The sequence below is a fragment of the Monodelphis domestica genome, chromosome 4 (assembly GCF_027887165.1).
Source record: "Monodelphis domestica isolate mMonDom1 chromosome 4, mMonDom1.pri, whole genome shotgun sequence".
Taxonomy (NCBI): Eukaryota; Metazoa; Chordata; class Mammalia; order Didelphimorphia; family Didelphidae; genus Monodelphis; species Monodelphis domestica.
The window spans coordinates 105,460,443-105,474,193 of record NC_077230.1 but is presented as its reverse complement, the minus strand read 5'-3'; the positions used below and the strand labels follow the sequence as shown (position 1 = coordinate 105,474,193).

Below are 13,751 nucleotides of genomic sequence, written 5' to 3'. Positions count from 1 at the left end.
TAAACAAACTGGTAGAATGAGTGCATATTCCTACCATCATTTCTCCATGTACCCCTACAAATTTTAATGCTGTGACTCCACTTCAAAACAGCTCAAAAGGAAAAAAAAAAGTATTTTATTATAGCTATTGAATTTGTTACACAATATTGCAAAACCTACCTTCTGCACTACGTTCAGTAATGCTTGGAATATTGCAGTAAATACGAGCTTCATGAATAGGATCCACCACAGGAGGTTCAGTCAATGGATCAGGCATTATTCTCTTGCGATTTTTACCATTCATCCCATTACTGACTGGCGTTACTGGTGTTAAGTGAACTAAAAAAAAAATATATATATATATACATATATATATATATTTCAATGAAATTAAGTAGTTATATGAGGTATAATTTTACATTGTAATTCTAAATTTCATATTTTAAATTTTTTCTCTGAATTGCATTGTATTTAGTTCAGTAAAATATTTTTTTTCTGTTTTTAAATCCTTACCTTCTGTTTTAGCATCAATTCTAAGGCAGAAGAATGCAAGGGCTAGACAACTAAGATGAAATGACTTGCCCAGGGTCACATAAAGCTGGAAAGTATCTGAGGCCAAACTTGAAACCAATTCCTCCCAACTCCAAGCCTAGACCTTGATGCACTATCTACCTAGCCCCCCCCCCCTCAGGAAATTAATAATGAAACTATTTCAGTGTCAGAATTATTTCATTGGAAATCTTTTTCATTGCTTTTCAGTAGTACCTTCCATTTCTCTGATAGCAAAGGTTTGCAAGATTTGAGGAATTTTTTTTATGGTTTTGTTATTTAAGTTGCTGTTTTGTTTGTAACTATATTAAACAATATTGGTCCCAGAACTGATATTTCCAAATACTACTGACTCTAAACTGCAAAAAGTAACCACCTAGCTGCATATTACTCATAATCCATTCAGTAACTAAAAATCCAGACTAGATTTAGGCACTCAACTTCACATTCAACTAAATAAAATCCTTTCATTAGACAGTTTTGGTTTAACAACAGGGTATGCATAAGAACTCCTCCAGCCACCATTTTTTAGCTTCTAGGCTAGAATCTCAAGGTTATTAATTCCACTCCAAAGAATACAGTTGCAGGGTGTTTTTTTTTTAAACCACAGAACTAGATCACACTTTAGTTACCTGCCAATGAAAACATAATATGAAGCATAAATATAAAGCTTCACATTAAATCTTAGAGATTATCTATAGCTTCTCCATATCATTATTTCCTATTACCCTGTCTTTAAAGGACATTAGTTTGGTCAATGCAATATGCTCTTCACAGAAGGTCTGTATTTGCTTTGAGGCAACTTGTACTCTTCTAGGTGATTTTTCCCATTCAAGACCACTTCTCTTCACTGCTGATGACCAACGAAACAAATAGGTACTGGATTTTACCTCGATCTGTAAGTCTAGACTAAGAAGTAATATGATCATTTGTTTTAGTACCTTCCCCAGTATTAAAATTAGAAGAAATGTCCAAAGTCAACATGACTGGGGCTTCTAGTATGGAAGAGAATCCTCTCTGGGGTATTTACAGAAAGAGATTGAGAAGTCATATAAGAAGAGAACAGGAGAAAGTGAAATAGTCTGAATATCCGTGGAAAGAATTAACCAAATAAGAAACCTCAAATCAAAAGTATACAAAAGATGAACCAAAGCAACTAAAGTAGCTATATATCATTACAGGCAACCAATAACACTATTTTTCAGAAAGGATTTCTCTCAGAATTCCCCTAAAAAATATGTTCTAGATCCACTGCTAAAATTGCTAATAACAATAATAATAATAACAGCGACTACCATTTACATAGCACTTTATAAACATGATCTCATTTGATCATCACAACAATTTTGGAAGGTTTTGGTACTCAAGTAAATTCAGAATTTCTGAGCTTGAGCAATCTACAGCCTTGGCCTTCTTCTATAGCAGGGATTACAGGCATGTGTCGGTTGGGCCTGATACTTTTTTTAAAAAAGCAAGATTTACGAAAAAAATTTCATGGTTTCATATATAACCCTCTTTTCTGTTCTACTTTCAATGTTTTTTTTTTAGTTTGTTAAAATCAGAATAAAAAATAATGAAGAATTAAGTAGTTTCATTCACAGAATGAAGGTAATGAATAGAAAATATTCTTGGAATTACTGTGTAAAAAAATTCAAATATCTTATCATTTTACTTTTTAAAAAATTTCCTTCCTTCCTAAATTCTTACTGCTTACCATATCCAACCAATCTCAGTAAGCAAACTCAAATCCATTCATTGCTGCTACTTTCAATGTTATCTCTACTTGTCAAATAAACAGTATTCACATTTATCCGTTCCATGACTCTCTCCTACTATTAATATATTCTTCATATACACTTCTTCCATTTCAGAACCAAAGAATTAGCACAGAAGCAACTCTCTTCTATTGAGTCTCAAAAATCAATCAATCAATCAAAAAACACTTATTAAGCACCTACTATGGTAAACACTGAAGCTATGAAAAAGAGGCAAAAGACAGTCCCTGACCTCAAGAAAGTTATAATCTAATACAAAAGACAACATGAAAACAAGCATATAGAAAGCAAATTATATACAGAATAATTAGGAACTTGTTAATAAGGAGAAATCATTTTAATTAAGAGGGGTTGGGAAAGGCTTCCTATAGAAGGTAGGATTTTAGTTGGGAAGGAACTATAAAGGTCAGTAGTTACAGTAGAGATAGGAGAACATTCTAGGCATAGAGGACAGCCAGAGAAAATACCAAGAGATACAGTACCTTGTTTGTGGAACAGCCAGGAGGCTGGTGTCACTGGATTACAGAGTACATGGTAGGGAGTATGGTATAAGAAGACTTAAAAGGGCTAAGTTATGAAAGGCTTTGTATGCCAAGCAGATCACCTTGATCCTGGGGACAATAAGGAGCCACTGGAGTTTACTGTATATGGGAGGTGAAGGCAAAGGGGACTAGGGGTGTATGATATAATCAGATCTGTGCTTTAGGAAAATTACTTTAGTGGCTGAGTGGGGGACAGAATGGAACAGGGAGAGACTTGGGACAGATAGACCGATCAGCAAACTATTACAATAATCAATGCATGAGGTGGTGAGGGTCTGCACTAGAGATGGGGTAATATCAGAGGAGAAAAGGAGGAATAATGGAGAGATATTGCAAAGGTAAAATCAACAGACCTTGTCAACAGGTATCTATGGAAGGTGAGAGATAATGAGGAATTCAGGATGACTCCCAGATTGTAAGTCTAAAGGACTGGAGGATGATATTGCCCTCTATAGTAACAGGGAAGGTAAGATACAGGGTATAAAGATAAGTTCCATTTTGGACCAATTGAGTTTAAGATATCTACCGGATATCTAATTCAAGATGTCTAAAAGGCAGTTGGAGATGAAAGACTGAAGATCAGCAGAACGACTGAAATAAGACAGAAATATTTTAGAATCATTAGCATAGTGATTAAATCCATGGAAACTGATAAGATCACCAAATGAAAACAGTATAGAAGAAGAAAAGAGGAAGCCGGACAAAACCCTGTGGGACACTTATTGCTGGAGGGTGTGATCTGGAAGATGATCCAGCAAAGAAGACAGAGAAAGAGATGTCATACAGGTAGGAAGAAAACCAGGAGAGAGTAGTGTCCCAAAAATCTAGAGAGAAGAGCATATCAAGGAGGAAGAAGTGATCAGCAGTTCCAAAGGATACAGATAAGTCAAGGAGAATGAGGATTGAGAAAAGTCAACTAAGAAATCATAAGTAAGAAAACAAACAGATTTCATTCAATACTGTAGAAAAAAATTCTGACCAGTAACAATGGTTTTGAAACCATTTTTGAGTCTTATTCCAATTTGTACTGTTATCTTACATACATGGAGGCTGATTCTTTCAAAATAATTATTAAATATTTTTATTTTATTTATTTTATATTTATTATATTATATTATGTACACATATAATAATAATACTTATATTATTAGAGGGACTCAGTCTACAAGTCATAACCAAAAAAATGTTATTCTACTGGATGAAAATTGAAAATGAGACCACAAGACAGAAACAAGTATGAGAAATATTTCCCAAAACACAAAAATTGTGATAGTGGATTGTTAAAGTTGTTACTTCTGACAAATAATTATTAAGCCCTTACATGTAAAGCAGTGAGCTATATAGGCTTTTGGGGAGAATACAAAGACAAATAAGATAAGGGCCTTTGTGTCAAAGAATTTATATTCTAGTGGAATTGGGGAGACAAAAATAAGTACACAAGTAACTATAATGCAGAGTAGAATACGATAAGTACCACACAAGTGCAAAGCTCTAAAGGGAGAAAGAGCATTTCAAGTTGAGGAGCTCTAAAAAATGAACTTCAAGGAAGAAATAACAGTGGAGGCAGGCCTTGAAGGATAGGTGGCCAAAACAAAGAAGGAAACAAGATTAGAGATTTTAAGATTACCCTAGATAAAGGAAGAGACTAAATTGGCAAAGACTGGCTCAAAATTCTGAAACTAAGGACAAAATTCTGCAATTTAGAGAGTATATCAGATTTAATGGCTAATTCATGGCCCTCATTTTTAGTTTCTCAATATTTTCCTAATCAATCCACTAATAAATACACAAAGAACTTTAGTACAAAGGCCAGGCCCTTTTGGAGAGAGGAGGGTACCAAGGGAGGGGTGACCAGGCTTTTCACACACTCACTCGGTATTTACTAAAGTCAACTTCTGGCAACATAGCCATAAGTAAAAAGTGAGCAAAACAGGCCTCTTTGTAAGCAAAATGGATGTCACAAAATCTATGTACCAGAGCCCAAGAACTTAAATGAAGAAGACCCAGGACCCTCTATTTAATTTTCTTGAAGGTAAAAGTGCCTTGTATACAATAGGCACTTAAATATTTACTGAAGTTCAACCTGTGTTTATTTAAAGAGTAATTCATATATTAAGATAGAGCTGATGCTAAGGAAACTGACCAGTGGCTGTCTTTCTTATCCATGTTTGAAACAGAGTAAAACTAAAAATGAAAATAAGAGATTAAAGCATGAAAATGGCATTTAATCACCTACAAGTGAAAAGCAGAAACAAAAATAAAGCAATGATTCATGATGAATCCCTAAGTCTTTAAGGTCGCTATCATATATATAAGTGTTGGTTTTTGGTTTTTTACTGCTCATTTTAAGCAATTACTTTTTTTCAGGCAATGGTCAATTAAGTATCTTTTGTCCTAATAACAAAAGACATTTACTTCTTATATGTCTTTAAATTTTGACTAAAATATCAGGAATCTGAGAATTCAACACATATTTATTAAGAATCTACTTAGCAGCCGTGGTCAGGCACTGGGGAAGATATAACAGCCCTGCTCTCATAAAGCTCAGCCTGGGAAGGGGCTAACCTATAATAATAGGCAACTATAATGCTCAGAATTATATGAGAATTGCATTAAAGAGAAGTGAGGAAAAGTCCTTTGTGAAATCTAGGAAAGATACTAATCCTCAAGGGTTCAGTTATTTAGATTTTAAAACTGGTATTAAATAATGGAAATTGAAGGCAAGAAAACACAAGTTCCATAATTCAAAAACTTAAAATCTCAAAGTGTTATTTAAAGCTATGAAAAATTATATTTGTTATTTCCATATTCAAAAATTAATCAACAAAAATAATGGGGCAAAATCTATTTAAGTGACATACTTGAAGACTTCAGTTCATACAGAAAACCAACTTAATTAAACTTTCACCATCTTTCTTAATCATGATACTCAGGATTATGGATGTAAATAAATCTAATTTCCTCATTATCAGTAGTAGAGGGACTTTGTAAATTTACCTTGCCCAAAAAAGAAAAAAGAAAAAAAGGACAGTATCTTATAACTCTTTGTACCTCTACACACAAGGAGAATGATTTTTTTTGTATTTTAAACAGCATGATGACTTACTTCTATTCAAAATAACAGAAAAATAAAACAATTAACATATTAAAACAAGAATAAATAAATTCTCTTATCATAACATACTCTTTCATAAGATATTATCCATAATTATACAACCTAAAAAATATTTATATTGTTAATTCACTATCCACAAATTAATAAAAAAATTAATGCAAAATTCACTTAATTTAAGAGGTAGCATACTTGAGTGAACTTTCACCATGCAGTTTCTTATACCATTACACTCAAAATTAGCTAAGTAGATAAACCTAATTTCCACAATAATGGAAGAAATGCAGAAACAAGTTTCCATAAATAGTTTACCTAAGAGAAGAACCGAAGCAAAAACATTCATGTCTTAATTTCTGATGTTTCCGTATCACCAATATATCCCCAAAAAAAGTGCTTGTACAGAGGATAATTCACCCAGCAAAATGTGCCTATAAAAGTATGCCTTAAAAAATTGACTGTCCTAAAACAGAAGTTACTTTCAGTGGAGTTATATAAGCAAAACAAGCAAGCCAATTCAATGACGTGGAAACCAACTCATGAAACAGAAATGAAGGATAAAATGAACCTTTATTCGAGCTTTTACCCCTTAGTACCTGTCAACTTTTCAGAATAAAAATCAGAGTTGACTCTAAGAATTCACCCTCTCCAAGCAAAGACTGGAAAATTTTTAAATGAAAAGTTATAAACAAACTACTGAGTCATCTCAAACCTTTTAAAGTATTATACTTTAAAATTCATTAACCAGCTATGAGAGTCCATTCCTTTTCCTTTTTTTAACAAGATAAAATAATATTTTAATAACTTTATTATCAACAATAACATTTTAAAGCATCCATTATAAACCTAAGGGTTAATGAAAGAAACTTACTACAAAAACTTGCCCACCTAGTCATTTCATACCAAACTCTTTGTTTTCTCCCAAACTACACAGTATTCTCAGAGATCCCCCCTTCACAATTCCACTGTGCTCTCTTGCCCATAATTCAATTTGCTGCAGAAATTTCACTCCCATGAATCTTCTCTTAGACTGATTATAAGAATGATATATGTCCATATAAGTTCCTCATTTACATATGTAATACCAAATGTCTGGGTACCTACCTGAATTGATTTGTTGAGGGGCAAAGTATAGGTAAGATTCATGATCGTGTGTGGAATTTGTTTTGTCAGCTATCACACAAAGTTACAGATTCAGAAACAGGTAAGATGGTAAAAGACTATTAGGATCAATCAGGTGATTCCTAGTAGGCTTGTGTTCAAGGAATAATGAGGTCACAATTAGTCAAAAGAATGTAAGGAAGAGGAGAATTAAACCATTTACAAATGCAAATAAAACAAGCTAGATTAGATATTCACTCACTTTCCATTTTCACATTCTAAAAACAACAGAGCTCAGATTTACTACACCTCATTATTCACTAGAGGAATAAACAATGAATGAATACCTCAATCATTTCTTCCATACAGACATACTCTGCAATATAAAGACAAAAAAAAAAAGAGTGAGAGAGATGACAAACTTACAGAATTGCAGACTGATGCTCAAAAAGGCTAGTAAAGCAGCCAAGGCCAGCAGCAACAAAAAACGATTTCGGAAAAGCATTATTATTCGTTCTATTTTCTCTTCATGGTTTCACCTCAAACTGGAAGCATGGCCTAGAATAAAAGAGGCAATAAACATATGTTAAAGGGTGGAAAACTAAATATGTCAACTGTTTGGACCAAAAAAAAATTCTATTACTTTGTGTTGGCAGACAAAAACTAGTGCCTGACCACAGAAAATCTCCCATTGCTTTTGTTTGTTCCATTCAGAAAGGCTTTAAAAATAATAATGTAGTAATCCTGGCATTGTAAGAAAATAAATCATCCTGTAAGTCATTTTTTTTCAGATAATAGAACTTCCATTTTTAAACTTTTAACTTTTTTTAATCTTTCACGATTTTTGTGGAACCCTTAACTTTTAATGCATTTTCCTGACACCAAAAACTATATACTAATAAATTATAAACTCCTATGAGCTTCTTAATGGCAGAGACTATGTTGTTTTTCACATTTTGTGCCTCCAGCACCTATCAGGAACAAGGATACTAGCTAGCTGTGTGATTTTGTGTAAATCACTTAATCTCCCTTAGCTTCAGTTTCCTCATCTATAAAATAAGAGAATAAACTTAGTATTTTCTTCCCCTTTTTTTTAAATCCATACCTTCCTTCTTGGATTCAATACTATGTATCAGTTCCAAGGCAGAAGAGCAGTAAAAACTAAGTAGTTGGGATTAAGTGAACTTGCCCAGAGTCACACAGATGGGAATTATCTGGGGACAGATTTGAATCCAGGACCTCCTGTCCCTAGCTAGGCCTGGCTCTCAATCCACTGAGTCACCTAACTGCCCCTGGATTTAGTATTTTCGAAAGTCCTCTCCAACAGTCTATGGCTCTATTTATAGTGATGCTATGCAGGCAAGTCCTTAGAAGGTACTGAAAAGGCTATTTGCACAGGCCAGTAAACTGGACAGTCAAAGAACAATTATGAAGCACTTACTATATGCCAAGTACTGTGCTAAGTGATAAGAAAAAAAATACTCAAAAAAGATAGTACTTCTGAATAGGGAATGGAGCAATTGGGGGGGAGGGGCTCCCAGATTAGTGTATAGTGGAAAAATCAAAGAAATCCAAAATAGGAGCATTTCAGATGGGAAATGAGAAGTTTGAGGATACTTCTTTTCCAGTTCATTTGTGAGCTTTTTAGAATATTTCTGTCTTTGCCCTCATTAGTAAATCTCACAGGGGTCACTTCTATTTGTTCAATTCAATTTAATAAATATTTATTAAGTACCTGAAATATGGGGGAGGGGGCCTATAAAGACAAAGAAAATTGTCCCTTCCCTGAAAGCTTATTCTTCCATTGGGTAACACTGTTTGGTAACAAGCTCACCCTACTTATTGGCAGTGAGCTATGTCTATTCAGCTCTCCCTTTCTGCTCTATAAACTTTGAAAAGTCAGATATCTAAGCCAATTATAACTGTATCAACAGTTAAAACAAGCTTTATACAATACAACTGAGGTCATAAGGAGTCATTCTTTGAGTAAAAATTTGTGAATGAGTTCTCTAACATCTATCATAACTACCATGGAGCCCTTTTTTTTTTTTTTGCACACTTCCAGGCTTAGAAGCCACGTTCTGAATAGTAGGAGGTGAACCTGTGTCAAATAATAGAGTGTACAAAAATGCCCCTACTTTATATATGATCAAAATTGGACTACTAGGGTCATAAATTTCAAACTAGAAGGGAATTTGAGAATCATCTAGTCCAAAATTTCCTTTTAACAATTAAAAAACTGAGGCCTAAAGAGGTTAAGTAATATATTCAAGCTCCTACAGAAATTAAATGGCAGATTTTGGGATTGAAACCTGAGTCCTTTGCCCCCCTCATATTTTTTTCTGTTATATCAATTGTCATCTTTTTCAGTAGTACTCAGAACTTAATAATTCAGATACAGTTTGTCCAGCACTATAGACTTCTTTTTCACCGATGTGTTTTCTCACTTCCATGTGCATTTTGATGCATATTAAATTTCAAACAAGTCTGGATCTTTTCTTACATGTATTTTTGAACCACCTCTGCTCCAATCCATACCTGGGAAGTTGATTTTTTAACCTAAATAATGGATTTTCTATTTGACCTTATGTGGGTTTATCTTTTTTAGTTTCAGTTCTGTCATCTAATAGCTTAATAATTCCTTAGTTTTATGTAAATTTAATAGGCATATAAAATTGATTTAAAGTTGAACAGAACTGAATCTGAGATATCTTAAATTCTTTAGTCTATTTTTATTTACCCTTTTCTACCTTTTTCCCCCTTTTATATAAAACTGGACAGTAATTTAATTGAAAGTGATTTCAACTCATTTTATTCCTTAGTGATTACATACTTTAAATCAAGCTTATAACCAGTTTTTTGTGAGCCAAATAGGATCGGTTGATAATTAATAGAACTAAATTTGCTCCACCTCTTTGTTTATTTTTTTTTAAACCCTTACCTTCCATCTTGGAGTCAATACTGTGTATTGGCTCCAAGGCAGAAGAGTGGTAAGGGTGAGGCAATGGGGGTCAAGTGACTTGCCCAGGGTCACACAGCTCCACTTCTTTGTTTAGAAAGAGTTCTTAACATAATTATCCAAGTTTACCACAAAACTACTTTCCTAGTATCTAGGATGTGACCAAGACAAGGTTGAAAGCATTTGGTATGTCATCTAACTATAGAAGATATAATATCTCATTGACATCACACATTTGATACTTAGATGGAGCAAGGATCCTTTAACTGAAACCTAAATGGTTCACTTATAGGAGAATGAATGACTAAAATCAAAGAGTTGTATAAAGCTGAGCTATGCCCTTGGATTTGAGCTTTAAAGGGTAATAAATAGAGAAAATGGCCTACAAATATCCCTGGAAGCAGAACTACTCAAGGGACAAGCTCCTGGACCAATGCTTCAGAAGATAAAAAGGAACTTCTAGGAAGAGCCAAGGAGTCAGAAATGTCATAAAAAGTAGTCATAATGTGAAGGAACAAGGCAGGACCTCTACTGCTGTAGAGCAAGAAGGTATTTGATTCTTCATGGCCTCCCAGTTCTTTCTCCTTTAGGGACAGCTTCAATCTTAGAATACTATTTTAAGTCTGGAAGACTACTTCTGGAGGAAGGGGAGAGAGTGAGCTTCACCACATTTATGACCTTAAGCTGTCCTATATTTTATATGTTAGTCTAAGGGCTTACATGAGAGCTGAGGATCTTTTACCTTTTCTTAGGGAATTAGACATGAGCCATATTCTGATGTTGCCAGGAGAGATGACAGATAAAGGCAAAAAGAGCCAAATTCTGATGTTCTCAGGGAAAAACTCAAAGAGGATATAAGCTAAAGAAAGCTTATACAAGATTGTACCCAGTCCAAGTAAACTCTGAGTTAAAGTTCTGGGTCCTAAGTTATATTAGACTATTCAGAAACTCAACTATAATTTATCATTTTCTTAAAGAAATTAACCAGATCAGCCATGTTATTACTTGTGCCTCACAAGTGATCCTGAGTAGGATGTGGTTATGAGATTGCTCTTTTAAATAAACATACCAGAATTTGCACAAGCCATGTGTTTTTTTTCTTCAGAAACTCACCTTACAAAACTTATTCCAACCATGCTGCCATTTTCAAAACATTTTTGGAATTCCTGTTCTGAAATTACCTTCACAGACTATTCTCCAGACCCACAAAAGAAATCCTTCTCATTCTATAGTTATACCACCTTGACAAAAAAAACTACTCATCTATTTTATTCATCAGATATCACACTAAAATGTTTTTGGCTATTTACAAAAAATCAAATCCACCCTTAAAAAACAAAGATTTGTCTCCATTGTATTTATTCACAAGAACACATCTGAGATTCTTAAGGAGTGACACAAATACTTTGTTTCTAAAAAAAAGCATTTCACAAATGTTTTAAGCAAGGTCAGCATCTTGGGGAGAAAGTATATAGCATTCCAAGTTAAGCTTTTTGAAAAACAAAGCTCATTTTGATGTATAAGTTTTGACATTTGTTTAAAGTCAGTCTGAAAGCACTTATTAAGCACTTACTGTGCACCAAGCACTATGCTAAGCCACAAATAAACAAAGAAAGAACAGAGTAATACTCAATAAATTCACATTCTAAGCAACAATATGTAAAAAACTATGTACAAGATATACACAGAGTAAATGAAAGGCAGTATCAGAAGGTACCAGCAATGGAGCAGCCTGAGAAAAGCCTCCTGCTTAAAGGTGTTATTGTTGTTCAGTCGTTCATCCATATCCAATTTTTCATGACCCCATGAACCATAACTCTCCATGGGGTCTTCTCAGCAAAGATACTGGAGTGGTTTGCCATTTCCTTCTACAGTAGATCTGTGAATCCTTTTGCCAGGCAATCAGAGATTAAGTGACTTGACCAATTTGTAGGTGAGATTTGAGCTAAGTCTTGAAGGAAGCTGGAGAAACTAAGAGGGAGAAGTGAAGTCAAAAAGCATTCCAGCCCTTGGGTGCAGTGGGTGAAAAGATACAGGCCACTATGGGAGAGAAACAGCAAGTAGGCCAGTGCAGCATAACTGTTGAGTTTATGTATGGGAATAAAGTACAAGAAGCCTGGAAAGAGGAAGGTTATGAAGAGTTTTAAATGCTAAACAGAAAACTTTATTTTGAACTTAAAGGCATCAAGGAGGCACTGGAATTTATCGAGCAGTGGATTAATATGGGCAGACCTATATTCGAGGAAAATCACTTTGACAGCTGAGTGAAGGATGGATTAGTGTCGAAATAGAGACTTGATTAAAACAGGGAAATCAACTAAAAGGCAAATTGCTTCCTAACTCTTAAATGATCAAGGTATAAGAGCAGTTTGCAATAGAAGAATAGCAAACTATTAATAGTCATAAGAAAGAATGCTCCAAATCACGTAATAAGAGAAATGCGAATCAAAACAATCCTGAGGTTTCACTTCCCTCCTAGAAAATTGGTAAAGATGCCAAAAGATGGGAACAGACTGACATACTAGCACATTCATAGTGGAGCTGTGAATCAATACAACCAATACAACAATCAATTAAACAAGACAATCCATCCTTAACTAGAATAACAGCTGCGTGGAGTAAAGGGGTATTTAAGAAATCTGTAGAAGTAGAAATAGCAAGATTTGCCAATGGTTTGGATAAATGTAATGAGTGCCAGTGAAGAGTCAAGAATGACACCAAAAAGCGGTAAGCCTAGGTAGGATGGAAGTATCCTCAACAATAATTGGGAAGGTTAGAAGAGAGGTTTGGGGAGGGGAAATAATAATGAGTTCTGTTTTAGACATAATTAATTTCAGATACTTCCAGGACATCCAATTCAGGATGTCCAAAAGACAGCTGGTGATTCAAAATTGGAGCTAACAAGAAAGGGGTGGAAGGAAATTCTGGGAATCATTTACATGAAATGATAATAGAATCCTTTGGAGCCAATGATATAATCAAGTAAGATATAGAGCAGTGATGTCAAACTCAAATAGATGTGGATCCCTTGGACAGTATACTGATCTCAAGAAACACAAATTAACACAATCTGTGTTGTATTTTATTTTTATTTATGGTACTAAATATTTCCCAATTCCATTTTAATCTGGTTCTGGATACACTAAGGAATTTTGCCAAGCAGCCCCAAGTTTGACACCTCTGGAGAGAACAAAAGACCCTAAACAGAACCCAAAGTGATACCTATCATAGCTGGGTGTGACATGGAAGAGGATCCACCAAGAGAGACTGAGAAAAAGAAGTGAGCCAGGAAAATAAGGAAAAAACAGTGTCACTAAAATGTTAATACAGAAAGAAGTATTCCAGGAGGAGAAGCTAATCAACAATGTCAAATGAGAGGATGAGGATTAAGGAATTAGATCTGGCAATTAAGAGATGAGTGGCAAATTTAGAGAGCATTCTTAGGTGAATGGTAAGGACTCATAGAAGTCAGATTACACCTCCTTTAGAAAAAAAGTGAAAGGAAAGGAAGTGGTGGGCAGATCCAAGATGGCAAAGTTTTAAAAAGCAGTGAAATAAGCTCCCCTCTCTACAAGTTCCTCAAAATAGGTCTAAAAATGCAACACTGTGTCCTGATGGGGAAATACACAAAGAGTCACTTGTTCAGTCCAACTTATCATACGGAGAGAGACGGAGGTCTGTGGTCAATGGGAAGGGGTAAGACCAGAAGCATGTAAGCCCCAAAGGACTAGGAAGAG

The 13,751-nt window shown here is 34.6% G+C and overlaps 1 protein-coding gene across 5 annotated transcripts in view; it reads right to left on the bottom strand.

The window, feature by feature from the left end:
- The window catches only part of PXYLP1 (2-phosphoxylose phosphatase 1), a 73,930-nt gene that overhangs the window by 16,534 nt on the left and 43,645 nt on the right, over window positions 1–13,751 (bottom strand). For all 5 annotated transcript variants that reach the window (XM_056793680.1, XM_056793682.1, XM_056793684.1 and 2 more), the window contains 2 exons: window positions 7,482–7,613; window positions 160–318 (listed from right to left, as the gene is read on the bottom strand). In XM_056793680.1, the coding sequence (XP_056649658.1) occupies window positions 160–318; window positions 7,482–7,560 (238 nt within the window). In that variant the 5' untranslated portion in view covers window positions 7,561–7,613. The remainder of the gene's footprint in view (window positions 1–159; window positions 319–7,481; window positions 7,614–13,751) is intronic.